Source organism: Engystomops pustulosus, chromosome 1, assembly GCF_040894005.1.
Source record: "Engystomops pustulosus chromosome 1, aEngPut4.maternal, whole genome shotgun sequence".
NCBI classification, from domain to species: Eukaryota; Metazoa; Chordata; class Amphibia; order Anura; family Leptodactylidae; genus Engystomops; species Engystomops pustulosus.
The window spans coordinates 47,038,161-47,063,705 of NC_092411.1; the positions used below are offsets into that span (position 1 = coordinate 47,038,161).

The 25,545-nt window shown below is 40.3% G+C and overlaps 1 protein-coding gene and 1 long non-coding RNA gene across 4 annotated transcripts in view; one reads left to right on the forward strand and one right to left on the reverse strand.

The window, feature by feature from the left end:
- Positions 1 to 22,750, forward strand: part of SLF1 (SMC5-SMC6 complex localization factor 1) — a 53,396-nt gene extending 30,646 nt beyond the window's left edge. For all 3 annotated transcript variants that reach the window (XM_072139658.1, XM_072139666.1, XM_072139673.1), the window contains 10 exons: positions 1,019 to 1,185; positions 1,940 to 2,083; positions 3,614 to 3,773; positions 4,686 to 4,833; positions 5,351 to 5,496; positions 9,498 to 9,670; positions 12,454 to 12,551; positions 19,504 to 19,596; positions 19,922 to 20,104; positions 21,940 to 22,750. In XM_072139658.1, coding sequence (XP_071995759.1) covers positions 1,019 to 1,185; positions 1,940 to 2,083; positions 3,614 to 3,773; positions 4,686 to 4,833; positions 5,351 to 5,496; positions 9,498 to 9,670; positions 12,454 to 12,551; positions 19,504 to 19,596; positions 19,922 to 20,104; positions 21,940 to 22,469 — 1,842 coding nt within the window. In that variant the 3' untranslated portion in view covers positions 22,470 to 22,750. The remainder of the gene's footprint in view (positions 1 to 1,018; positions 1,186 to 1,939; positions 2,084 to 3,613; positions 3,774 to 4,685; positions 4,834 to 5,350; positions 5,497 to 9,497; positions 9,671 to 12,453; positions 12,552 to 19,503; positions 19,597 to 19,921; positions 20,105 to 21,939) is intronic.
- On the reverse strand, positions 17,276 to 25,274 carry LOC140120725 (uncharacterized). Its single transcript, XR_011853959.1, has 2 exons — positions 25,189 to 25,274; positions 17,276 to 17,575 (listed from the first exon to the last, which is right to left on the reverse strand). It is a non-coding gene; the product is annotated as an uncharacterized lncRNA (long non-coding RNA).
- Positions 25,275 to 25,545: the final 271 nt, after the last annotated feature.

A 25,545-nucleotide genomic window follows, 5' to 3' on the forward strand; every position in this document is an offset into this window, starting at 1 on the left:
CCTCGATATCATAGTGCGCGCCCGCCAGCAGATCGCATGGACGCGATCTGCCGGCTACAGAAGAGAGAAGAGGAGCCGCCGCCTGGTACCGCTCCGAGGATTGGGAGCATTGCGCTGAAGATCGGGACCCGCGCCAACGATCCGGACACCGGAGGGTGAGTATTAAGTTTTTTTTATATTTTATACGCTTGGCAGGGGGCAGGCTGTATACCTCATGGGGGCAGGCTGTATACCTCATGGGGGCAGGCTGTATACCTCATGGGGGCAGGCTGTATACCTCATGGGGGCAGGCTGTATACCTCATGGGGGCAGGCTGTATACCTCATGGGGGCAGGCTGTATACCTCATGGGGGCAGGCTGTATACCTCATGGGGGCAGGCTGTATACCTCATGGGGGCTGGCTGTATACCTCATGGGGGCTGGCTGTATACCTCATGCGGGCTGGCTGTATACCTCATGCGGGCTGGCTGTATACCTCATGGCGGCTGGCTGTATACCTCATGGGGGCTGGCTGTTGTACCTCATGGGGGCTGGCTAGCTGTATACTACACCCTCTGCTTATACTCGAGTCAATAGGTTTTCCCAGTTTTTGGTGGTAAAATTAGGGGCCTCGGCTTATACTTGGGTCTGCTTATACTCCAGTATATACGGTAGGTCCATAGTGTACCCTACTCTTCAGGTGCTTAGTACATTTAGAGAAACTTTCATTGGCTACTAAATCCATCCAAATGAAAATAAATTAATGGGCAAAGGAGGGCAATGGGAGCTTCAGCAGGATCTCTTCCTCAGAATCTGTGGATATTGCATTGGAGGATTGGATTTGGAATGGGAGATACCTGATTGGCTCAGGAAATATATATGGAACTAATTGAAATTGTGTGAGCTCATATCATTGGTGGTGGTATCCGTTTCTAGCAGGTAGATCTGCAATAATGCTCATTAGTAGCAGATTTTATCCATCCTCTATAAGTTTGTTTTATTCTTTTGTTTTTTTTTTCATTATTTTGATCTCTTCTAGGGTAACATAGCCACTGACAATTTTGGTCAGTTTCTTGATGTTTTTTCCAACCTTGTGCGTTATCGTCCTCCATGGGAATCTAATTCTATGGTTCAGTACTACCTAAGTGTTCTTCAGTGTCCAGTCTGCAAGAAGGGAACATGGTCCTTTATTGAAACTCTTTTAAGGTAAGAATAATTTGAACTATAAAAGGATTTATACTCTGTAGTATATGATAGTATGGTCAAACCAATGGGATGCCCAGCCACCATCAAAGGGTACCATGCTCCATCTTTAAATGCTGCAGTGGTGAATCATGCTTGCTGACACTAACTTCAAGCTATACTAACACTAAAGGGCTGTACTTGGTCACCTTCTTCAGTCCCATAAATATTGAATGGAGCAATAGTGCAGAAGCTCAACCATTAAACCATGAAAATTGGGTACATGAGTTTACCAGTGCTCAGCTATGTACGCAAAGCACCCATTCTTCTGATCGGTATGGGTACCATGTCCGGACCCCCTAAGATCAGAGAATTATAGCCCATCTTGTGGATAAATTATGTATTTTAATCTTTGCACAATCTCTATAAGGTATTTTTTTTTTTTTTAAATAAATCAGTGTATAAAATTTGTTAACACACACTTGCCAGCAAAATGTTTAAAAATGAGATACAAACCCCTCTTATATAAGATGAAAAACAGTAAAGCTTTTGTGAATAAATGGATACTATGCTTTACAAACTTTTTGATGATGTCTGAGCCCTGGATTTAAGCTCTGGGAAATGTATCTCCAATGGATTCTGTTTAGTTGAGGTGAGAAAATGTTCTGAACAAGCATGAGCTAAAAATAAACGGTACAGAAATGTCTTTCTGTTGACGGAACAGCCAAACAACGCAAAACATTTGCTGTTTTATTGAATTTTCTCTTCCTTGTTGTAGGTGTTTTCTAGAGGACAGATTCTGCTTATGCCATGAAACATCTGATATGGAAATTGATTGCCATAAAAGAAGAAAAATTGTTGCAACAATACTAAAATTTCTGTCACATGTGTTACAAGAAGAAGCCAAAGCAATGAGTAAAAAGTAGGTTTTTAGTCCTAAATTTGGAAAGAAGGCTTTGACGTTGTTTTTATGAAGCAAACTTTTTTTGTTAATTTTATATATAATGAGATATATATAGTATACTGAAGACTTAGATATAAATATTTGATTATATATTGTGCAGATTATACATATTAGATCAATGTAGAAGTGAAAAATTACAAACAGAAGAGACAACAAGCTGTCAGTCAAAATAATGGGGTGTAGTTCACTGCCAGCCTGAGAGAGAGAGAGAAGAGTCACAGATACCAGACATGAGTCAATAAAGCTAATGTGCATATTAGAAAAACATCTGTTATTAAGATACAATGTCTCACAGGCAGCTAATTTTAGGTGAAAGGAGGAGGACCCTTTATCAATAGGCATTGTTAGTCAGGGTGGGGGTCAAAATCTGGTGACAGGTCCTCTTTAAAGTTGATATTGATAATGCTTTCTGTTTGCAACTTTAAGTTCTTTGAAGGAAACCTACCACTTTAAAATGGTAGTTATAACCCTCAAATACCTTGCACCAGCTCAGGGTGAGCTGGTGCCGGAGCATATATTCATAATGTTCAGAAACTGCTGTATTGCTTGAAAAACTTGTTTATTCATTAGATTTCAACGCCACTTCGGCACACCATGATGCGTTCTCGGCACACCATGCGTGCGACGGTGCATGCGTCTGAATAGGAAGTGCCAGAGAGCCGGTGACGTCACCGCGCTCGGGCGCACTCGCGCCTGTGCAACTTAAAATTTTTATACTGGCCGGCTTCGCACAGAGGCCGAGCCAGCCAACATCCACATCCACATCTCCTACACTGTCTGGGAGATCTGACCTGGACGGTAGTTGGAGTGGAGGGTTTCATACAGTTGGGAAATGTGATTGGCTTTCCTAAATAGATGGGTTTGAGCAGGTTTGAAGTTCATCATTAAATTACTTTTCTGAACAGTATAAGATTAAGGATGAAGAGTATACAGAGAATATAGAGGATAAAAAGGATATACAGTATATAGAGTAGTACTTAAGTCCTAACATCCGGGCACCTGTTTGTTTGGATGCTGGAGGGCCCTAGTCCTGTGAACAGCCCGGGGCCCATGGGACACTTAATCCGCCACTGCCTGATGGTGGGGCCTTATAACTTTAAAATATGTCTAAGTTATTCAGTAGATATGATTGAAGCTAACCCAAGCTCTTCCCCTTTGATCCTATGCACAGGATATATGGTCAAAGAACTTCATTTGAACTTCAGGCCCTGCCCCTATGGGGCATCCAGCACCAGGCCATATCTACACCTAAATCCTAATGCCTGGTTAAGATTTGCAAATGAGGCTTGTACTAGAAAGGGTGATTTTATGGCTGACTCAGATTCTGAATTTAAATGTATTAACCAATAGAAGGGAATACTTCAAGCAATAATTTCCGGCCATATTTGTACTATTTCCACATTCACTAATTCATTTTGATAAAAACTAGTCACCCTTTGAGAATAAACTTTCTAGTCCCGACTTTTACTATTCCTCTTATTATTTTAGACTTTGTGAGCAGACTACTTTGTCACGCAAAACTTTGTTTCCATCCCTTATTGTTGGAATATTTTGGCCTGAAACCAGAACAATGGTTTTCTTAACCAAGAATATTAGAGTTTTGACGGATCTTGTCATTATGTGTCATAAGAAGAGACATCGTGGAGATGTGAGTATTATAATTGTTAAGTGGTCATTGTCTGCAGAACTATAAATGTAATTACTTTTTTTGGTAGGTCATTGTTGGACCCCAATATTCAATGTATTACTCAATTGGGAAAATTGAGTAGCATCCAATTTGCAGCCAGGTCATTGCTAGATTGTCACAACAATTAAAGACAATCATACTTGCAGACCATGTGGCACTGTCACAGGTTATCATTCCAATACTCCCTTTGTTGATTCACTCAATTTCGTTGGGTTATTAATGGAATTGGCACAGACATATCTGACCAGATGCCTGGTGTCAGCTGCTGTGCAGTTGAACATCTTTTATATAGAAAGTAAAAGATCAAATGTTATGGGGTAAAATAATGTGAATATGACACTTGCAGTAAGTGGCGGTAGGAATGGATAGCAGGCACACGGGGCTCAGCTTAGCCCCATTTTTATATTTCCTGGGGCCTTGGAAATTAAAATTTGACTTGAGAAGCCATTAGCAGTAGATCTGCATTAGGAGATTCGGGGATAACAAGAACAAAATCGTATAAGCAATGATTAAAGTGAACCTGTCACCAGGATGTCACTTTTAGTTGTTACAGGTTCCAATAGTCTAGGCTATGCTTTTGCCTTTGTCAGCATTCTGAATCATTTCAGTACTTTATAGTAGTTTCTTTTACGTAACCTGGCTCCCTGCCAGCAGTGTGTAGCGATAAAAAAAATAACAACGTTGTGGAACAATGTTTTTTTGGCAAAAAACCACTACATGTATAGGTAGCCAACAGTAGGGTCCATTTATGTGTTGTGTACGTCTAAATTCAAAAAATTCTGAGAGAAGTGCTAGTCGTAGTGTGGTATTTAGATTCAATTCTACAAGTAGTTGTGAAATCCCTTTCAATTTTTTCTTTTGCTGTCGTACAAGGTACTATCACAGGAGATGACGGCACACGTGAATGGGATGCTCGCTGCTGTTGTGGAGTATTGGATACTGCTCGGCTTTTATCTGCACAAAAATTTGCTGCATCAAGTAGCAAGTGACTTTGTATTCTACATCTGTGTTTCATGCGAAGGTATAGGAAATGTTTGTCTTGAAATCGGTATAATAGTAAAAAATGGTCTTCAGTGTTTTATTCTTATCTGCTGCACGTACAGATTGACAAATTATATGGATACCCGGCCTCATTCATCAAAAAAAGCCGACCCACCACAGCCATTCAGTGTTTAGAAAAGGCTAATTTCCAACAAAAAATTTGACAAGCATATCAAGACGATGTTAACAAAAACTTTGATCGATGGGACCCTTAGTCTCTATGTAGGAATATGAGTACTTTGAGGGAGGGGTGATAAAATTCCGCAATTCCTGGGTCAATTGTCCGGCCACACAGTCAGGTGCCGCATATACTGACCGGCTGAAACCTCTTGATATGTCCAGTGCGTTGAAAGAGGCAGTGGGAACCTCAAGTTCTGGTGCACGATGGGCATTCGCTTGATAAATCTCTCCCATTGTATTTAGGGATTTGAACTATTTAGCTATAATGAGTATGATTCTATTTTTGTACAGTTTTTAATGTGCCTTGTTTTTCTTAGAGTTTACACAAGAAGAAAAGCAACAGTTTGTTTCCTCCATTGCTTCACCGTGGCTTCAGATGTTGGTAGCAGAGGTGATCTTTAAGAAACTATGTGTAGAAAGCAGCATGTCATTGTCAAATGAGCCATTAACTTTACAAAAGCTGGTAAGTATTAGTTACTCTTAATCATTCTATTAGTAACTCTCTTTGTTGGTTCATTTTTGCCCATAATTTTACGTACAACTTTTTAAAAATGTCATAATACCTTATACCTATATATTATAGAGGTTGGATACTTATAGCAAACTTTAACATGGTAAGTATAGACCCTGAGTCACCAATATTATGCTTACTCTGTTAAAGTGGTGCCATTGTCACATGTCATGTCACATGACTACCGTATTTTTCAGACTATAGGGCGCACAAAAAAATCTTTGATTTTCTCAGAAATCAAAGGTGCTCCTTATAGTCCAGTGCGCCTTTTATACGAACCGTACTTACAGAGAACAGCTGCTTTGAACTGTGCACAGGTCTGCCACCTACTGGTTATTCATCCTTATAATCAGGTGCGGCTTATAATCCGGTGCGCCTTATATAGGAACCTAGACGTTTTATCAGGCATTTATTGATGGTGCGCCTTATGGTCCAAAAAATACTGTACTTGCCTCCGGAACATGATCCTGTTCACTGAAAGGAATAGTGGAACCACTTCTATAAGCTACTCACAGGTGTATTGTGTAGGTGTAACACAGATACTAAATGCATTAACAATATGACTTTCCATGACTTGGAACATGTTTGCTTGAAACATGTAGACTCCGTGTGCCTAATATGCATATGCACATGCAATTTTAATGGAGTAAACAATAATCCTTTGAATGTGCCACAGCAACTTTCTCGTTTGGATTGTGGATTTACCGTACAGTCACCAGCCGGTGTGCATTCTCTCATTTGGAGATTCATCCAACCCTTTTAATTTTATATATTTTTGCTTATTGCTTTTTTATCACTTGAGGAATTTAAATATACGCTCTCAAGACATTTTATAGATGGTATATGCTTGGCTGTGATGTTTAACACTAACATTTTGCTTTATTCAGCTACTTTTACTCTCCGGTCTCCATCGATATCACAGAATTCCCAAATGGACGCATCACTTTACATTTTGGAGATTTTTTGCAACTTTTGTTATAAGAAAGCACACATTTACTAAAGACCACATGTATCAATAAAGAAAAACCGCTATGATACGATATATATTAGAGTATAAGCTGAGTTTTTCAGCACAAAAAAATCTGCTGAAAACCCACACTTGGTTTACACTGGAGTGTATTAAAAAAAAAAAACTGTCAGAACTCACCTTTCCAACACCCCTTACATGTCTTCTTCTTTCTTCCAGTGGCAGGTCCGTGTGTGCTGGTGGCACACAGGCTGTGACTTCAGCAGGCTGGGGGGGAAGGCTTCGTGGGCTTGAGCTAGCTGCATACTGGGGGCCGGGGCTTGCTATATACTGGGGGCCGGGCCTTGCTATATACTGGGGGGCGGGGCTTGCTATATACTGGGGGCCGGGGCTTGCTATACGCTGGGGGGCCGGGGCTTGCTATACGCCGGGGGGCCGGGGCTTGCTATACGCCGGGGGGCCGGGGCTTGCTATACGCCGGGGGGCCGGGGCTTGCTATACGCCGGGGGGGCGGGGCTTGCTATACGCTGGGGGGGCCGGGGCTTGGTATACGCTGGGGGGGCCGGGGCTTGGTATACGCTGGGGGGGCCGGGGCTTGGTATACGCTGGGGGGGCCGGGGCTTGCTATACGCTGGGGGGGCCGGGGCTTGCTATACACTGGGTCTGGCTGTGATCAATGCATTTCCCACCCGAGGCTTATACTTGAGTCGATAGTTTGTGGTAAAATTGGGTACTTTGGCTTATATTTTGGTCGGCTTATACTCCGTGCATCTGACAAGCAGAGAAGCCAAGAAAAGTCCCAGAAAACAGACAGTCAAAGCAGACTTATGATACATGTGCCCTATTGACTCAAAACTTGAACTGGATAAAGTAATTGTGACCCATGAACAACTATAACACCCAATAATTATTTATTGGACAATGATAGGACTGTTATGAGAAGTTCTTATATCATAAATACACTGCAGTTGGCCTATGTGACACCAGTACACAGTTTAGAGGTCAAGTCTATTATGGACATTATTCCTGTTGCCTAAAATTTGAGTCAAGTAGGGGGATCAGGTCCTCTGTGGCCGGCCAAACTGTCTCCCACCCCCTAATCACCTCTGCACGCTGAGATCCATTTACTATAGGAGACGGTGGCAAGTAGGCACTTATTATCTCTCAAGCTGTCCAGGCACTTTTCACAGTTCACTTCACATAGTAACCTTTAATGCTGAGAGAAAGTGATGAGTTTTTAAATGCTGTCTTTCAGCCAAAAAACAGCAGAAGAAAAACATGAATATCATTGTCATATCAACTTTTGGATCTAAAAATATATAAAAGAGCGCCCCAGTCCTACTGAGCAGTTCTTTCTTACATTGACCAATTTTTACATTTATAGTGGGTTTTTGTAATAAGTAAGTGACGAGGTTAACAACCTCAAGAGCTTTTCTTCTCAATTAATAAATGTGTCTTTATTACACAAAGTTACACAAAAAGTAGCCAAGGAAGTTAATGTTCTCCTGAAAACATCCAAGGGCTCCTCGAAGAGAATATTGTTCCTTATACCTCCATCTTCTACCCCATACAGACTGCCCTTCTTCTCCCCCATACAGACTGCCCTTCTTCTCACTCTCTCCTTGTCCTCCTCCACACGGGCCACTCTCCTTCTGCTCCTCCTCCTCCACACGTGCCGCTCTCCTTCTGCTCCTCCTCCTCCACACGTGCCGCTCTCCTTCTGCTCCTCCTCCTCCACACGTGCCGCTCTCCTTCTGCTCCTCCTCCTCCACACGGGCCGCTCTCCTTCTGCTCCTCCTCCTCCTCCACACGGGCCGCTCTCCTTCTGCTGCATTTCCTCCACACGGGCCGCTCTCCTTCTGCTCCTCCTCCTCCACACGTGCCGCTCTCCTTCTGCTCCTTCTCCTCCACACGAGCTGCTCTCCTTCTGCTCCTCCTTCTCCACGCGGGCCGCTCTCCTTCTGCTCCTCCTTCTCCACACGGGCTGCTCTTATTCTCCACCACCCCCTCGTATAGCTTGGCCCTCTACACAGAGTGATCCATCTGCCACCTCTCTCAAGTTTTGACAAACTCAATTAGTGCACCTGCAGGATTTATGGGACCACACCTAAAAGAAGTTTGAATGAGTGGTTCTAGGATTCCATGGAGTTTATGGAGCGAGTTGCACCTGGTCAATGGGCTTTAGACTGCAGATGAGTAGAGATTATCTCCTTCTCCTCCTTCATCTAAATAAGAGAAGCAGTTATACGTTAAACTGAAATGTTTAGTCCCTCCTATGGTGCATCAATTTTTTTTTTTTTTTTTACGAAGAATTTTAAGAAAGGCTTGCTTATGATGGCCAAGGCCCAAGCCATGTGTTTAGTTCACATGTGGCCTTGAAGCTGACAGGTTCCCTTTTATGCTGCTGCAAAGCTGTCACAATTCTGAGCTGTCAGTCATTAGAGAAGCTTCGTTTAATGAGAATGTTTCCATATTTATTGCATCGTACTGTTTACTTTTTATATTTATGAGGAGTGTAAAAGGTCAAGTCATGAAAGCAATGAGTACATTAAGAGACATCTAAAGCTACTGTAACTGCTGTACTGATGAAATCTAAATCTCCAAACGGGTCACTGGTCTTTATCCCAAAATAAAAGGTGACAGGCAAATGCTTTAGGGCCCCTGTTGTGCAGCATGAATTAGTTCCTTTAATACCCCTGGGGTTGTCCCGGTTCATGTTGCATTTTACCATGAGACCATTATAGATCTTTCTTTTTCTTTCTGTGTGAAATTCGCAGTAGTCCCTGATGTCTGTTGAAAGTGATGTCTGAGCTTTTCCGTAATTGTAGGTGCACATATAAATGATTAATATTAGTCACGGCCGCTATACATTTAACCCTCCTTTGATGTGTCTTCAGTTCCTTCTGCTAATTGAATGCTTTGTGTTCTCCAGATAGGTTGCTTTTGTTCTAGTCGATTTGTCTTGATATAATATTTCTGCCATCAGATCTCTACATACATCCCTGCACTATGGAAGGGGGTAGCATGTGGCAATGAAAAAGTCCAGAAACTCGGAAGAAAAAGGAAAATAGGGCAGCGGCCTTGCCTGGAGTCTCAAAGGGCTTTACTGATGCTAAATGGTGAAAATCAAAACCAAGGCGATGTGCTGCTTGATCTGCCGTAAGTAATACCTATAACATCACCATTTTTCTGCTTTGGGGGACAGCTCCTGACCTGACACATCTCTTGAACTTTGTCTGACCTTTGTTGTTGTCTGGAAATGAATCTGACTGTCAGAAAGCCTTTTTGTGTTTAACCTACAACACTGCTCGGGCGTCTCTGATGGATTGCCCTGGAAGATCCTGCAAACCTTGTGAGGGCACGTCACTGTATGGCTTCCAGCAGCCAGCTCCGAAAATTATAGCATTTCCTAAGAATGTGTCACTGCACTGACTAATTGTAAGCTACATGATCCTAATATGTGTGTGTGTACACATCCATTATATCCATGTCCCACGTTGGCTTTTTCCACAAACATAGATATAACATAGACTTCGCACAATATGGGTTTTGTGGCCCAATTTCCAACGCAATCCATTTGCCTACCAGTTATTACTCTTTTATTCATTGTGATTTTTTTTTTTTTTTTTTAATCATCTCTATGTAGCATATGCCCTAAAACAGTGATGGTGAATCTTCAAACTACAGCCAAAACCAACTTATTTATTGCAGAGTACCAACACTGCAATCTAAAAAAGTTATTTATTGCTTTCTTCTTTGCTACATCTTTGCCATCCTGAGGACACCGATAACGTTGAAGGAGGGGAAGTTTGTATCATCATTGTAGCTCCTTTCCAGAGCCCACAAATCGGATAAAAATGTGGGGTCCAGAACAAATGATAACCCAGCCCTGAGCGCGGCAAATCCAGTGTGTCCTGGGGCGTCAGGAATGAGGAGGTCTTGAGTTCTGTGTAGTGAACTCTGAGCTGGGTTCATGTCCCACTTGCCCACAGAGAGGGCTCTGAGTGCACCCTTTGGCACCGGGGCCATAGCTTCACCACCACTGCCTTATAGTAATTCCCTTTGTTAGGCTCTCACCATTGCAATGTGTCTGCCTCTCATCAGCGAATATTAATAATTATTTGTTGTAGGTATCAAAAGGAGAAAATAATTTGTTACTAGATATAAGGTAGAGTGACTTTTACAGTCAGTCACATCTCTATTAGCTTTTGCCTGTTATCAGAACAGAGCAAGTAAGTCTATTGAGCACAACTGAAGGCTGGTGGTGATGGCCCCTGCTCCAATGGCCAGTGTTGTTAATTGCTCTAAGGGGACATTTAACTCTTCAGATGCCACATTCAATAGCAGACTTTCTGTAAAAGTGCTGCAGAATTTGATGGCACTATAGAAATTATTATAGAAATTATTACCACTTACTATTTTTCTTGGACAGTGCACAATGGCGTGTTTCATACAATTACTCCTCAATCGGGCCCCTCAACAATCACAGTGGGTTGCTATGGCACCTGTGACCTTAGGGGTACCCCTTAATGTTAGCATTTCAAAAAGTTAAAAAGTTGTGGCTTTTGTAAATTCTGATGTATAATCAACGTGAAATGTATAGAGAAATATGGCAGTGGTATAATGGCCCTTTTTTAAACCAGAAAATCTCCCCATAAAGAGTTAATAAATGTTAATCAGTTAAGTTATATGCACCCCAATGGTGCCACCGAAAACCTCACCCAAGACCCATTTATCAACATCGAAATGAAATGGTTACGTCTCTCGGGTGGAGAGGGACTTGAGCCGATGGCAGAAGAAACGCGTATGGGATTGGCCAAAGCCCCTTCCCGCAGACTGAATTTCAAACACTGGTTGTGACTGCGGCCTAAGAAGGCAACAATTTGTTATTAAGGAGCAAATAATGTGTTGTCCTTCACCAAAAAGGAACACTTTAGTCAAAACTAATTTATTGAGTAAAACATGTTGCAGGGCCTGCAGGGAGGACTCATTGCAGGACTCATTTTCATATCCTAGAGTCATGCTCCTCCCTTCAGGCCTTGAACAAAGTATAATTCAATGAACCAGCTTTTACTGGAGTGTCCCTTTAAATAATTTTTGAAGAATTTAAAGTAAATCACTGCCAAAATACACCTTTTTTTCTGGATATAATCAATTTAAGGTCTTGTACCAGCCAGTTCTACATGTGGATACTCCTTGTATCTAGCGCTGACCACAAGAAGCATGTTTATAGCTTCCCCTGTGTTAGACGTGTGCAGTCTTTCATTATCAAGATCTGCAGGCAAGACGGGTAATAGAATAAATCAATGCTTATCCATCAGACGAGCGGCAGGATGTGAGGTGGTGTCATAGCTTACAGGTGTGCAACTATTCACATGTAAAACTCAGGAAGAAGACTATTCTCTGCAGGATATATAACCTGTCTCCAAACCCTTCATGACCCCAAACTAATATCCCTGCCTGCAGGTGTGTGCTTGTGTGAGAACAATCCTACAGAAATTATCCACAGCTCTCAGGATCCCAGGTTACGTGTCAAACTTGTTAGTTTATTGTTTAACCCCCTCTGCTCTACATCCACTTCAGCCAAAAGTTCACAGTTTTTCCTGAGGCCATGTGCACAAACTGGTAAGGAGTAAGCCAACAGCTACAAAGGAAAGTTATGATAGTTAACTATAATACCCAAGGCAAACTATAAAAAGTAAAAAAAAAAAAAAAGTATAAAATTAGTTTCTACAAGAAACTGCTGCAGTTTTCTTACCCACAAGTTTTGTATATTTTTGCTTGACATCACACATGTAGGTTTGCAGGTAATCTCTGTTAGTGACCAGTTACAATATTGTCCCTTTTGATTTGCATTCTATCCATTATGCTAATGGAATCCTCTTCCTTTCATTGCAAAATGTTTGTAGGTTTGATATGCAATGTTGTTTGTTACTGAACAGATCTGTCAAAAAGTTAAGACGAAACAAAGAAGGGGAATCGAGTTCTATCAAAGACCCTCCATTTAGTAGATGGTCCTATGGTGGTCCTGATGTAAAAGGTATAGTATGAGGTTCCAAAGAATCACATATTTCTATTATGTTGTAGATAACGTTTTTGGATACTATGGGGCAAATTTTCCAATCTGTTTACAGCAGAATATTAAAACCTCAATCCCTTGCTCCACATTTATCAAGGGATTAAGAGAGTTTAGAGACTTTTATGACTAGTACGACCCAGGGGTTGTGGTATCAGGAAAGGTGGAGTGCCCTAAGAATTATGCTAATGCGCCACTATATCCTGGTGTGAACTAAGACAAGTGACCTGGGCATTGTACGACCCACGGGCCAAATGTTGCCCTAAAACTATCTCTGACCAGCCTGTGTGAGATTGTTGGAAAGTTTGCCTGCCTGCCTGACTGCTCGCCATTACACCTGAATTACAACCCACTGAGGCATCGCTAGTCCAGTGCTGGCTACCCGGGATGGCTTTGGAGTCCTCCTTGGAGTTGAATCGTTGATGTGCCTGGTTGTCGCCTTGTTGTGCCTCGATTCTGGAGCATAAGATGGCTTATACAGGCAGTCCCCGGGTTACGTACAAGATAGGGTCCGGAGGTTTGTTCTTAAGTTGAATTTGTATGTAAGTCGAAACTGTATATTTTATAATTGTAGATCCAGACAGAAAAAATTTTGGCCCCAGTGACATTTGGAGTTTAAACATATTTTGCTGTAATGGGACCAAGGATTATCAATAAACCCTCATTACAAACACTTTACAGCTGATCATTGCAGTCTGGGACTATAGTAAAGCATCCAGAGAGCTTCACCAGAGGTCAGAGGGGTCTGTCTGTAACTATGGGTTGTCTGTAAGTTGGGTGTCCTTGAGTAGGGGACCGCCTGTATTGTTAACTTCAAGGAAGCTGAATGCTCCTGAGTAAGATCTGGGTTGGGTGAAATGGAGTTAAGTTTATTAGTCTGCCCCTCTAAAACCTTCCAATTTCTCATGTGGCGCAATGGGAAAATTAATTGACCACCTTTGTGAAAAACACTGATAAATCTGGCACAGCAGAAGACTTACTTTCAGGCACTATTGATAAATTTATCCCTGTGATTTATATCATAGCAGCTGTTAATATTATATCTTTATACACCTAATGCTTCCTGCACACAGCCCGTGGAAAAACGCTTGAGATCCCATGGACCGTGCAGAGTGCAGTGGACGGGAATACTTCCATCATAGAGAAATATGTTACACTATCGGTGCTGGAGGTGAAGCTGGTGTTTTGTGGGGTGACCTGATGAACATAAAGTTAGGAAGGAGAAAAAAATAGTAGCTCTCATAAAATTAATTTACGGTGTTTGTAAAGTTCCTGTAATCCCCGTAGGACCTGCCCCTTTGGGAATGCTCATTTTCAGTGGTGTTGGGTGCAGCAGATAATCAATCACACGATTGCTATTGGAACTTTGTGGTTTCCATGCGGTTATCTATGTTGATCCCTAGTGATCTTGACATCTGAAAAGAAAAAGAACTGACAATCTTGACTGAAAAACTAAGGACAATGTTATTGAGTTTCAGCTGAGCATCAAATTCAACTAAATGGTTGTTTGTCTGCTTTACTTGTCCAAATCCAGGAAATAGTCTTCTCCACAAAAACCTCCTCCCCGCCAAGGAACCAATGGATAAACATCACTTTTCATTTCCATGTCCCATAAGTGATGGAAGAACTAGGAATTAAACCAAAAATTCAGCTTATCAATGACAAAGTAGTTATGCCTTAGCAGTCAACAAAATAACCAACAGCAGTTCACACACTTATTTCATTCCCGTATAAAAATCAGTGATGGCCTGTGTATATGAGGATGCATCAGCTCAAAGATCCTAATATTTTATGCATGGGGGTGTCCAGAATGATTTGAACCATCCATAATAATTGGAAAAATGACCTCTACTGGGTTCATGGTTCCAACTGTATCAAGGAGTGAAGTAGACATGTTATAAGACCTTCGACAGCATTCACAGTGACTTTACTGGGGAGATGTAATAAATTTAGCCCTGCTGCTAGGAGTAGGAGAACCAATTGTTGTAAGGCCTTGAGTGGAATCAACTTTATCATGGCGATTATCATAGAGTCGGGTCCCATCAATTTCTAAAAAAAAATTATGCTGAAGTTAAGGATAACATTTTTTTAGGGAGTGTTTTGCTGTGTTTTTTTGGCTTACTTTGTAGCTGCCGTCATACAAAAATGAACAAGAACGTTCACCAATTTCAGAAAGTTTCCCAAAAAATCTTATGTAGCATAAAATCCTTGTAAAAACACTGTACCAGATGGATACATTGAGATTTCAGCTCTGAAGCCTAAAGAACTGTACATATTGGTCTTGACAATAACAGGTATTACTCAATATTACTTAAAGATAAAATGTATTATGTATTTATAAAGTTGCACAACCTTTTGTTTGCAATTCTGTGTCTAGGAAGTTGGAAAGCGGTTAACATTAAAATATTACATTTTATATGCAATTTATGTTGTTCCTCTACTACAACCGTGGTCCCACATCTGTTCTGCGAGCAGTGTAGCCATCATCTGATTTGGTAGTATAATGCCTCCTGTCTATCAGTGTCAGGCCTAGACATTTTGTGAACAAAGACTGTATCTTGTTAGGCTGCAGAAATTTCACATATGGACTGTTTTACTGCAGGCACTGAGCCCAGACTGCATCACCCTTGGCTTTATTTACAGCTCTATTTAAGCCCAAGTATTTTAGTTAAAAGAGACATCATTAGTCCCGAACATACATAAGACGGTGTAGCTGAGAGCAGTACCTACTGAATATTGTATATAAAGTGGTATTCCAGAATATAGTATTCCAGAAGTATAATATAAGGTAATATGTACTTAGCTGTTGTTTAAAATTTTACTCCCCTTAGCAGAACAGTGATATGGACATACACTATAGTAAAGAATTAAAATGCTACCGTCCCTTTAATCAGTCCATTGATTTTGTCCCTGTGGAGCAGACACAGGACAGAAGATGGCCGATGGTCACATGCCCACATCATGTGTCCTGCACCTGCCTGGGCAGGTCATGTGATCACCACTACGTTTGGCGGTAGTTGGTTGGTTGCAGTGCATCCAGTATGGCCAGTGTTGTGTTGAGACGTCATCTTGGTGATGTTATGTGCAGTGATGGCAATGACACATCGTTACTATGGTAACAGAGCAGGACAGTCTGTTATATCATCACTGGGAGCAGATCATAAGAGGGAGGAGGAGTTACTGAGGACTCAGGGATCATGGGATTTGTAGTATCCTGTAGCGGCCATCTTGAAAATAACTCAACCTACTTTAGAGTGGCCATAAAGTTTTGTGAATCATAATAGCAAACTATTTAAGCTCCATCTTGTGATTAATGACATTGAGTCTTGTTGTAATAATTTAGTTATAGCCCTGTGGGTTTTTATCTCAGGCATTCATATTCCTGGAATGCCCCTTTAAATGTTATACTATATAGTAATGTTATTACTATAATACAATAAATGACACTAGTCTGAAAAATAATACAATAAAAACCAATGGGAAAAAAAAAACTATGGAAAATATTCATATTTCATTCTATTGGAGTTCCTTCATATGATGGGTCAATCAATTCTAGTGTGGAAGCACAATAGAGAAATCAACGTAAGTGGCCATGTCCAAAATATATTATAGCTGAATGGTTGGGGATGAGTAACATGGGTACACCTTATTGTTAAGACAAGGTGATTGCCAGTGATAACAGAAGAAGTGAGCACTGCGTTAATCAATGTCCTAGTCAAGAAGATGCTGCAGACTTTGTTATTCCAGAGCACCAAACCATCACCTCCGTCATGTATGGAGTTGACTGAATGTGGTTAGCATAACACTGTACAGTAAAGGTGGCACAGGTGATCTACCTGTAAATCTGTTGTAAATGCCACACTTGCGCTCAACCCCTCTAACCACCTAGATGCCACACTGGATAAAGGCATCAATGTGGTCAGCAATGGGACCCTTGCTGCGCCCATACAGCACCAAGTAATGTGATTGTGAAACATTAATTGGTTGCCAAACTATATTGGGGCCTGTCCTGCAAAGGTTGGCAAAGCTGCTTTTGTAGACTGAGTGCACCCAAGACATATTTAAGAGATACATGTTTATGTCCAGTACAGGTACTTGAATTTAAAGGGTGCTAAGACTGGCCCGGCGCAGAAATTAACAAAATAATGAGTACCAGTTTCCTGCGCCACCTCTCTGTGCTTTGCCCTGGTCTCCCTTGTTGGTACATGCCTTTGTACAAAAGTAGTAATACAAAAAAGCTTTTTAATGTACCCCCCATACAAGATTGGGCAGAATACTGGTACCATGCCACTACTTACACTAATGGGGCACAAAGATAAATCCTTGAGAAATATACAGCATCTTACTACAAAGCAGAACAATTGATAGGACAACATTGACCTTTATTGCACCTTCTCTTCCCTTTCGTGACAACTTGTACTGTGTCAGTGTTATGTTAGTTTGTATATAGTTGCTATACAAACTACTGTATACACTATACAAACAACATATTCTTTTTTTAGGATATTATGGGATCTCGCTTATGTCCTTGTCTTTGGATAGGAAAGCGGTCACTTTAACCCAGCTGCCTGAACTATAGCAGTACCTGCTTCTTGCTCTTCTCTTAGAAAATCCAGACATGTCACTTACAGCCCCTTTCCAGCATGGGATCCCCCTGAAAATAGAATTTTAAATAAATGCAAATAACATAATTTCTCTGAACTGTTTTTATTCTCTGATTTATGTTTTATTGATTTTCTGTCCTTGATCATGGGGGCTGCCATCTTGCCTGAGCCTCTCTGTTACCATCATTTAGTGGTAATCTTTATGTCAAACTCATGGTCCAGAAATGGATTGACTGAGGTCTAAAGGAGATATTTCGAGACCTTTTTTCTGTAGAAGAAAAGCCGTGGCGTCATCTAATGTCAGTGGTGGATGGGTTTTCTATAGCGATGTTATCTTCTGTTGTAGTTCTGTCTGTCTTGACAGTGTTGTAAACGAGGTGACTGCTGCAAAAAAAACCCCAAACAAAACCAGTAAGTGGCAGTCTATTATTAGTCTGAGGGTGCGTTTACACATGGCAGTAGCATAGCTGTTAACATTGCTTTTAGAAATACGTGTTAACATTGTGGTAACATATTTGTTTTGTAAACACAATGTAAACAGCTATGTAATCGGGCATAACTCCTCTTCGTAGCTCTTCTGATGCATTTGAAAACGCATGCGTTACTGTCACGTGTGAACGCACCCTTAGTGGTCAGAGTTAAAATTGCAGATTAAAGTACTTTTACCTTTTTTAAATCTAGATTGTGACATGGGAAATAAACTGTTTAAATGTAGCAACTAGTTTCAATGAAGGGGCTCTCATTTGGGTTTTATACATTTCACTATTTAAATAATGTACATTTTGTTTCTAAATTAAGACTTGTAATTTGTTGATTCATTCTTCCTCCCTTGCCACCTCTTTCTGCTCATAGACTGTAAGCTCTTGCGAGCAGGGTCCTCCCTCCTGTAGTTTTATTTGACAACCTTATTACTCTGTAATGTCTTATATCATTTGTATACGTTCCCCTTGATCTGTAAAACGCTGCAGAATATGATATTGCTACTATTACCGTATATACTCGAGTATAAGCCGAGGGTGGGAAATGCATTGGTCACCGCCTCCCCCCAGTATATAACTAGCCAGTGCCTGCCCCCCCAGTATATAGCTGCCAGTGCCCCCCCCCCAGTATATAGTAGCCAGTTTCTGTCCGCAAGTATATAGCAGCCAGCAGCCCCGTTTTACAGCCAGTGGTACCAGTTTTGCCCAATTTATTAAAAAAAACTAATTGAAAACTCACCTTTCTGGCGCCCAATTACTCCCGCAGGTCTTCTGTTAGATCCGTCTGGCAGCGGTGGCACACACAATACTATTGCAGCGACGACGGACGTTAGAGCCTGTGACGTCGTGCGGACCTACCACTGCCAGACGGATCAAACAGAAGACCGGCGGGGGCGCCGGGAAGGTTAGTTTTCAATTTCTTTTCTTTTTTTGACTTGAGTATAAGCCGAGTTTCGGGTTTTTAGCACAGTTTTTGTGCTGAAAAACTTGGCTTATACTCGAGTATATTATTCTTATTTATTATTTGTTGCATTTTATGCTGATTGGATAAATTAGCTCCTGCTTTATGTTTATTTTATGTCAAATTCCCATATATCAGATAAACCGTTTACAATACTTTGCATTTTCTGACAGTCAAACAACCAGTAAATGGACAGCAATGCAAGTCATCGGTGTACATTGCCTACCAATATCAGCCAATACAGATCCTTCCAGTTTTCTTCTAGCAGTTATTGGCTGAAGGCAGAAAACAACAGTAAATTCTGGCGGGCTTGTCATCTCTGCTTTCATTTTAAATGTCTAGATTTATATTGTCCCCTTTTCTGCACATTATTCGCAGTGTCTCTGTAGTCAAGGCAGCTTACCGAGGAGCGGCAAACCATCTGCTAAAGGATTGGAAATTGTGAATTATCCTTTCCTGTGTGGAGGCACTCGTGCTTGGCCAGAGACATTCATTTGAATTAAGCCATAAATGCTGTATAAAAGGACGACTCGTGTAATGGAGGTTCATGAATAATTTTAAGGGAAGGGCAACTGCGCACTCTAAACTTTTATTGCCTCCAAACCGAGTGTTTTTGGAGTTCGCTGTTCATTTTGAGTTTTTATTGTAAGTCATAGAAGCTTTAAAAGCAAAAGCTGTCGGATTAGGGGAGAGAATAAGAGGGCTATGGCAGGCGCTGGGCTGCTGAGAGGGACTGCTCACTTTACAATAAGTCTTTGGCATCAAGTTAGGGCTATTTTTTCTTTTATTATTATTTTTTTGTTATTAAATATTTGTTTTTTAGACCACACAGGCCACCGTGTCACTAAAATTACATGTGTTTTACCTTCTAGGAGAAACGCCGATGCATAAAGCCTGTCGAAGCAACAATGTCAAGAGGCTGCGCCTACAGCTCTCCCTTCCTGGAATTGACATTAATGCAAAAGGTGAGTTTTTTTTTTTTCTTTAATATCTTTTTATTTCATGTTAAACTCCCACAAAACAATCCCGTGGTGAATTCTGTGTTCTAGTATTGAATTCAAGCTGCTAGGAGTCATATTAGTTTTTTTCTGTGTGTGTACCATGTGCTAAGATGAACAGTGATACTGACAATATTGATTTTCTTCTCCCATCCTTGGTTTCTCTTATGATTGTTTAACACAGACGGCGCACACAGCGTTGTTCTGCCGGCTTATTTCTTTCTTCATCTTGTGGGATGTGTACTGTGTTCTAGATGGATTCTCTTTTAATTGTTGCTGATTTATAACTCAGACAATGCAGGCTGGACGCCGTTACATGAGGCTTGTAACCATGGCAGCACAGAATGTGTCCGTGAAATTTTGCAGCGCTGCCCAGAAGTCGACTTGCTCAGTCATGTGGATGGTGTGACTCCCTTACACGATGCTCTACAAAACGGACACATCGAAATTGGCAAAATGCTGCTTCGACATGGAGGTAAGTGATAAGAAATCTTAATTTACTTACATTTTTAATTTTATAATATACAATTTTCTTTTGTTTTTTTGTTTTTTGCTTTCCGTGTTATTGCTAAATAGAATCAATAACTTAAATTCTGCCATAAATGAATGTCTTCATATTATTTTATATAAAATTACACTTGCTTACATTTATACATTATACCTCTTTACCTACACAGCGAAGTATCACACACTTCATTTTACGTTTTTGTTGTATTTTTATTTAATTTTTGAATTTATTGTTTTTCAGTAGGCGACTTTTCTCAATTATAAAGCAAAACCTGAATGACAACAATGAAATTTAGTTACTAGTGTTTGGGAGATGTTTTTGAGAAATATTACTGGTCCAGAACACTATCACAATTCTGTAACTTCTTATAAAGCTGTATGGAACGAGTTGCAATCACTTAAAGGCTACAACATCACATGTTTTATGGCTCTTAAATCACATCGTATGTTCCCGTCAAGCCTTTTTGTAGGCTTCTCCTGCCCTCTAAAGGCCACTTGGTGTCTCAATTGGAAATGCTAGATCAGTGTCTGTCTCACTTAGTCTTCGTCGTTCCTCATGGTTGGTATTTATTGAAGTGTGTTTGTCTGTCTCCTAGGTGTTTTATTTATCAATAGAGGCAACTCAAGCCAATACCAGGATGCACTTCAATCAGTCTACGTGATGCAGCCGCCAATATTAGATTAGACGCTGCTCCTCTGTAGCACATAGGGAGTGGGGCAGTGTGTTTTTTTCCAGGCTGACTTGAAGAATTGGTAGGGGATGATCTTCCTGTCCTAGGGGAGGAGATCTAGTTGAACTTACATTCATCAACTTCTTTACACACCAGTGCTGCCAGTATACAGACTCATCTCTGGCACTGTCACAAGCTGGGGACGGGCCTGTCACATAAGCTGACACTGGAGTGCAGAGAACTGCATAGATCTGTGCACTTTCTTTTTTTCTTTTTTTTTTTTCTTGTTTTGTCTTGTGCAAAAAAAATAAATAAAAAATACAACAGGAAATTGGCACGCAGGAGCATCAACACAAACCAAATATAGGACTACATTATCCCTAACTTAGAGGTGATCTGTGCACTTTCTAGAACATGTTTTTGATATGTGCAATATATGCATTAGTTGTGAGTATTCAAATGTTTACATTTTTTTGCATACTTTTGGAAGTGTGTTATCAGCCACTTCTCATCTTCTTTTGACTGTTCTTTTTTTTTTTACATATTTTGGTCCATTTTTAGATTTGCCGTTTTTTTTGGATACTTTTTTCTCCCATCCAGCAAAGTTGTTTGCCGCAACTGAGTTTTCCCAGTATTTTGTTTTTATCTTTGTAATCCAGATGTTGATGTCTCCAAAAAAAAAAGTTGATAAAAGTCCCAAATTTTTACACAAAAAAACTCCACTCCCTTGTGTTTGCTGAAAAATCTGCAACCTTTTTAAAAAATAAAAGTTGCAAAAACAGACAGACTCAGATTTAACTCCTTATAAATCAAACAAGCGCAAATCCCTCGGGCCCCCCCCAAAAAATTATTTTTGTGTAAATATCTAGACTAAAGATAAATTGCCCCTTTTGTGTTCTATGTTATTTCTGCACACAACACTTCAGCTTAGTTAAAGAAGCTTTAATTGTCATAAAAGTTACTTATTTCATAGCTATGCACATGGAGATGTATAGATCTCTACAGTAAGAAGGATATGAAACAGCTTCCAGCTGTCAGTTTGATAAAATTGTATGTTTTAATAAAAATGGAGTATTGATTCCCGCAAAGTTTTTGTGCTCTCTGCATTAACTCAATTACTGTGTCTTTTCAGGGTCGGCCATTCTTCAGAAACAGGATTCTGATGGAAACTTTCCGCTGGATTATATCTCTTCACCACAGTTAAAAAGTGAACTTTTTGCAATAGTGGGTGTGGCAGAAAGTATTGAAGAATTTCACAAATACTCCCTTCAAATATCTGGACAACATAAACTAGAATTTATTGCATTTCTACTTTACAAAATGTTGGTCAATTTCATTTCTGTATATGCTTTGCCTTCCGATTCCATAACGGCTAAAACACTTTACCCCAGTGCTGCCTTCTTAGTTGTTCGTGCAAAAAATGCACACAATTCCTTCAGCGATTTAATTGTGGATTCCTACTTGGAGGGCTTGGCCACAATGTATAATTTAAGTCACTTTTTACAGTCCATTCCCGAGTCCCTTCTGGAGAAGCCTGGATTTCATATGCAGGTCCTACTCTCTGTTCTTCATACTTTGGCCTCCTCTTCACGAGTTCTTAAAACGTTGAAAAGAAGTAGTCACGATGTTCAGCTTAGTGGCAGTACTCCTCGAACGTCGTAAAGCATTTCTGTTAAAGAATACTTCCAAAAACAACTCCTAGAAGGCGGAGCATAATTGCTCTGTCTTCCAAAATTTGCACTATGTAGAAAAAAGTTATCCGAACCTCAACCGCAACAGTGTCTCATTGACTTACATCTACTTTTAGTTTGTTTGGTACCTGACCAAAATTTTCATTGTTTTATAGCTTAGATTTTAGCATCGGGACCCTACTTACACTTACCGTAAAAGAAAGGTAATATTGTAAAGGGCAAAAAAAAAAAAAATCTTTACCGTTTCCAGAGTGGTTGTCTTTGGCTCTTGAATCTCCAAACTTCAAAGTTGCGCCGCGATGAGGTTGTAAGGCGTATTTGCTGTGCGAGACAATTTCTGTGGAAGCTTCAATTAGGGAAACGTCTGGCCGTCACCCAAGTCTTCAAAAAGTTGCTGAATAAAAACTAAAACTATGTTTTCTTTTAAAAAAATAGATTTTCGGGAGATAAATGTTAAATTGCGCTGGTTAATTAACCCTTTGGTTTAGTTGAAGAAGTCTTTGCGTATTACGTTGTGTTCAGATTTTTTTAATTGAAATTTTATTTGATGAGAGAGCTTTATGGAGTAAGTTAGATAGTTTTATTAAAATAATAATAATATATAATTAAAATGGGATGGGAAGAGCACTAAATTTATATACTCATATTGTTACGGTGCCTGCATTTAGCAAATGTAAGCACTTGTTATGCAGCCAATATGCAACTTTGTACATTAAAAGGAAACTACTGACTATATGTAGGCCAAACCAGTAAACAAGGGTTTGACTGCAAATTATACAGGGATTCAAGAAGCTGAGCTATTATGTGGTGCTGAATGCAGACATAGATGGACCAGGTTATCTCCAACAACAAACTCTTATCCCTTTTAATCTGCTTTGCCTTTTTGCACAATGCCCTCAGTTCTTCAATGCCGTTCCTTTTTCGACAGTTCTACGGGGACAGGGAGTAGGTTCACACCGTATAATGCCCTAATTGGGGACCCTACATCCAAGAAACCATATAAAGGGTGATGCCATATAAAGTTCTGATTATTGCATTCTTGTCAAAATTTGGGCTAAAGGAGTTGGATGGGGCATAGAGTTGAATAGATTGTATGTTAGCGAGGGTGTTTTTTTTTTTGTTGTTGTTTTTTCTGCAACTATTTTTTCAGGACAGTCATGTGGGCATCAAACCCCTTTTCAGAACAATTAGTCCTTAAGGAAAAGGTACATAATAATTTTTATATCTAGGAAAGTCCCTTAATATCATTGGACAGGATATCACAGCGTTTACTGTATGTAATATGGGGGGTTCGGCAGCATTTACATGAAGCTCTCCTACCATTCATAAGCTGATACTCAGCGTTGCGTTCCATCATTGCGGTTGGACTGCTCCTATTTCCAGACTGCAGTGATTCATAAAAATCTGTTGCTCTTGCCTAGTGACAGCAGCCAATTAATGCTAGTAAAACACATTTGGGTCTCATATCCTGAAAGTCTTAGTATGTTCTGTAATACTGCACCAAATATTCTTTCACAACAGAAGCCCACTCAAGCATCTGTGCACCAGAATGTCTGAGAGGACGGCTGCATTGTTCTCGATGAGCAGAACGTCTGACACAGATTCTTCTGAGAAAAGAGTTTCCTATGAAAGACTGACAAAGGAGTCATCTGAATGTCATAATACTCTGCAACTGCCTACATGTGCTAAATCATCCAGGATTCCCTGGAAATCACATCATGGACCAACAGATGAGGTAAAGCTGTGCTCTCATTATGTGATGGCAGTCACAGGCTGCCAAAGAAACACCATGCAACATTTATTGTTGACTCAAAATACTTAGGTCGAAAATAACGTGATGTCCTGTAACACCCACAATGAAGAGAAAAACCTTTGTCCATGTTGGATTGTATTTGTTAAGGAATTTTTTTTTTCCTGGAGTTTCAAAAATTCCGTTTAGAGCATTGAACGAGTATCTTAAATTTATTTTTCTTATTTGTTAATCAGTGTTGAGGCTTAAAGGGGTCGTCCATTTTCAGTAAATAATTGATATTGTTTGTGTAAGGAAAAGTTATACATTTTTCCAATCTACTTTCTGTATCAATCCCTCGTGATTTTCTAGATCTCTGCTTGCTTTGCATCTTAAGAAAGCTTTAATGTTTACCTTTATTGGATAGAATCTGGAGGAGATTTATCATAAGTCTCTTAGAGCAGATCTGTTCTAGTTGCTCATCGCAACCAATCAGAGTTCAGCTTTCATTTTACTACAGCTGTTTATAAAATTAAAGCTGAGCTGTGATTGGTTTCCATGGGAAACTAGAACAGTTTTAACTGAAACTTGATGATAAATGTCCCCCTGTGTATGGTGATGGACATGCAGGTTCACAAGCCTTTATTATCACACAGCTCCTATTACTCTCAGTAATAATATCGGCTCATGTACCTGCATGTCCATCACATCACATGGACAGATATCTATCCACTGGAAGCAAATAGAGAAGCTTTCTATAGAGGTACAGCAAGCAGAGATCTAGAAAACCAGGAGGAACTGATACAGAAAGTATATTGAAAAATTGTATAACTTTTCATTACACAAATAATATCAATTATTAACTTTAAGTGGCAAACCCCTTTAAAACCCCTTTAAGGGCTTTGTCTACTTGCAGTAAATAATTGATCTTGTTTGTGTAGTGAAAAGTTGTACAATTTACCAGTTTACTTTATCAATTCCTCACGGTTCTTGATGTCTTTGCTGTTGTTCAGCAGGAAGCTTCATTGTTTACTTCCTGTGGATAGAGATCAGTCCATGGTCATGTGATGTCACACAGGTGTACAGCTCGTATCACACAGCTCGGATTACTCTGTGATATAGCGAGCCGTGCACCTGTGTTACATCACATGACCCTGGACTGGTATCAATCCACAGGAAGTAAACAATGGAACTTCCTGTTGAATGATGGCAGGCAGAGATCTAGAAGACTGTGAGGAATTGATATAGAAAGTACACTGAGAAATTGTCTAACTTTTCATCAGGCAAACCATATCAATTATTAGTTGAAAGTGGACAA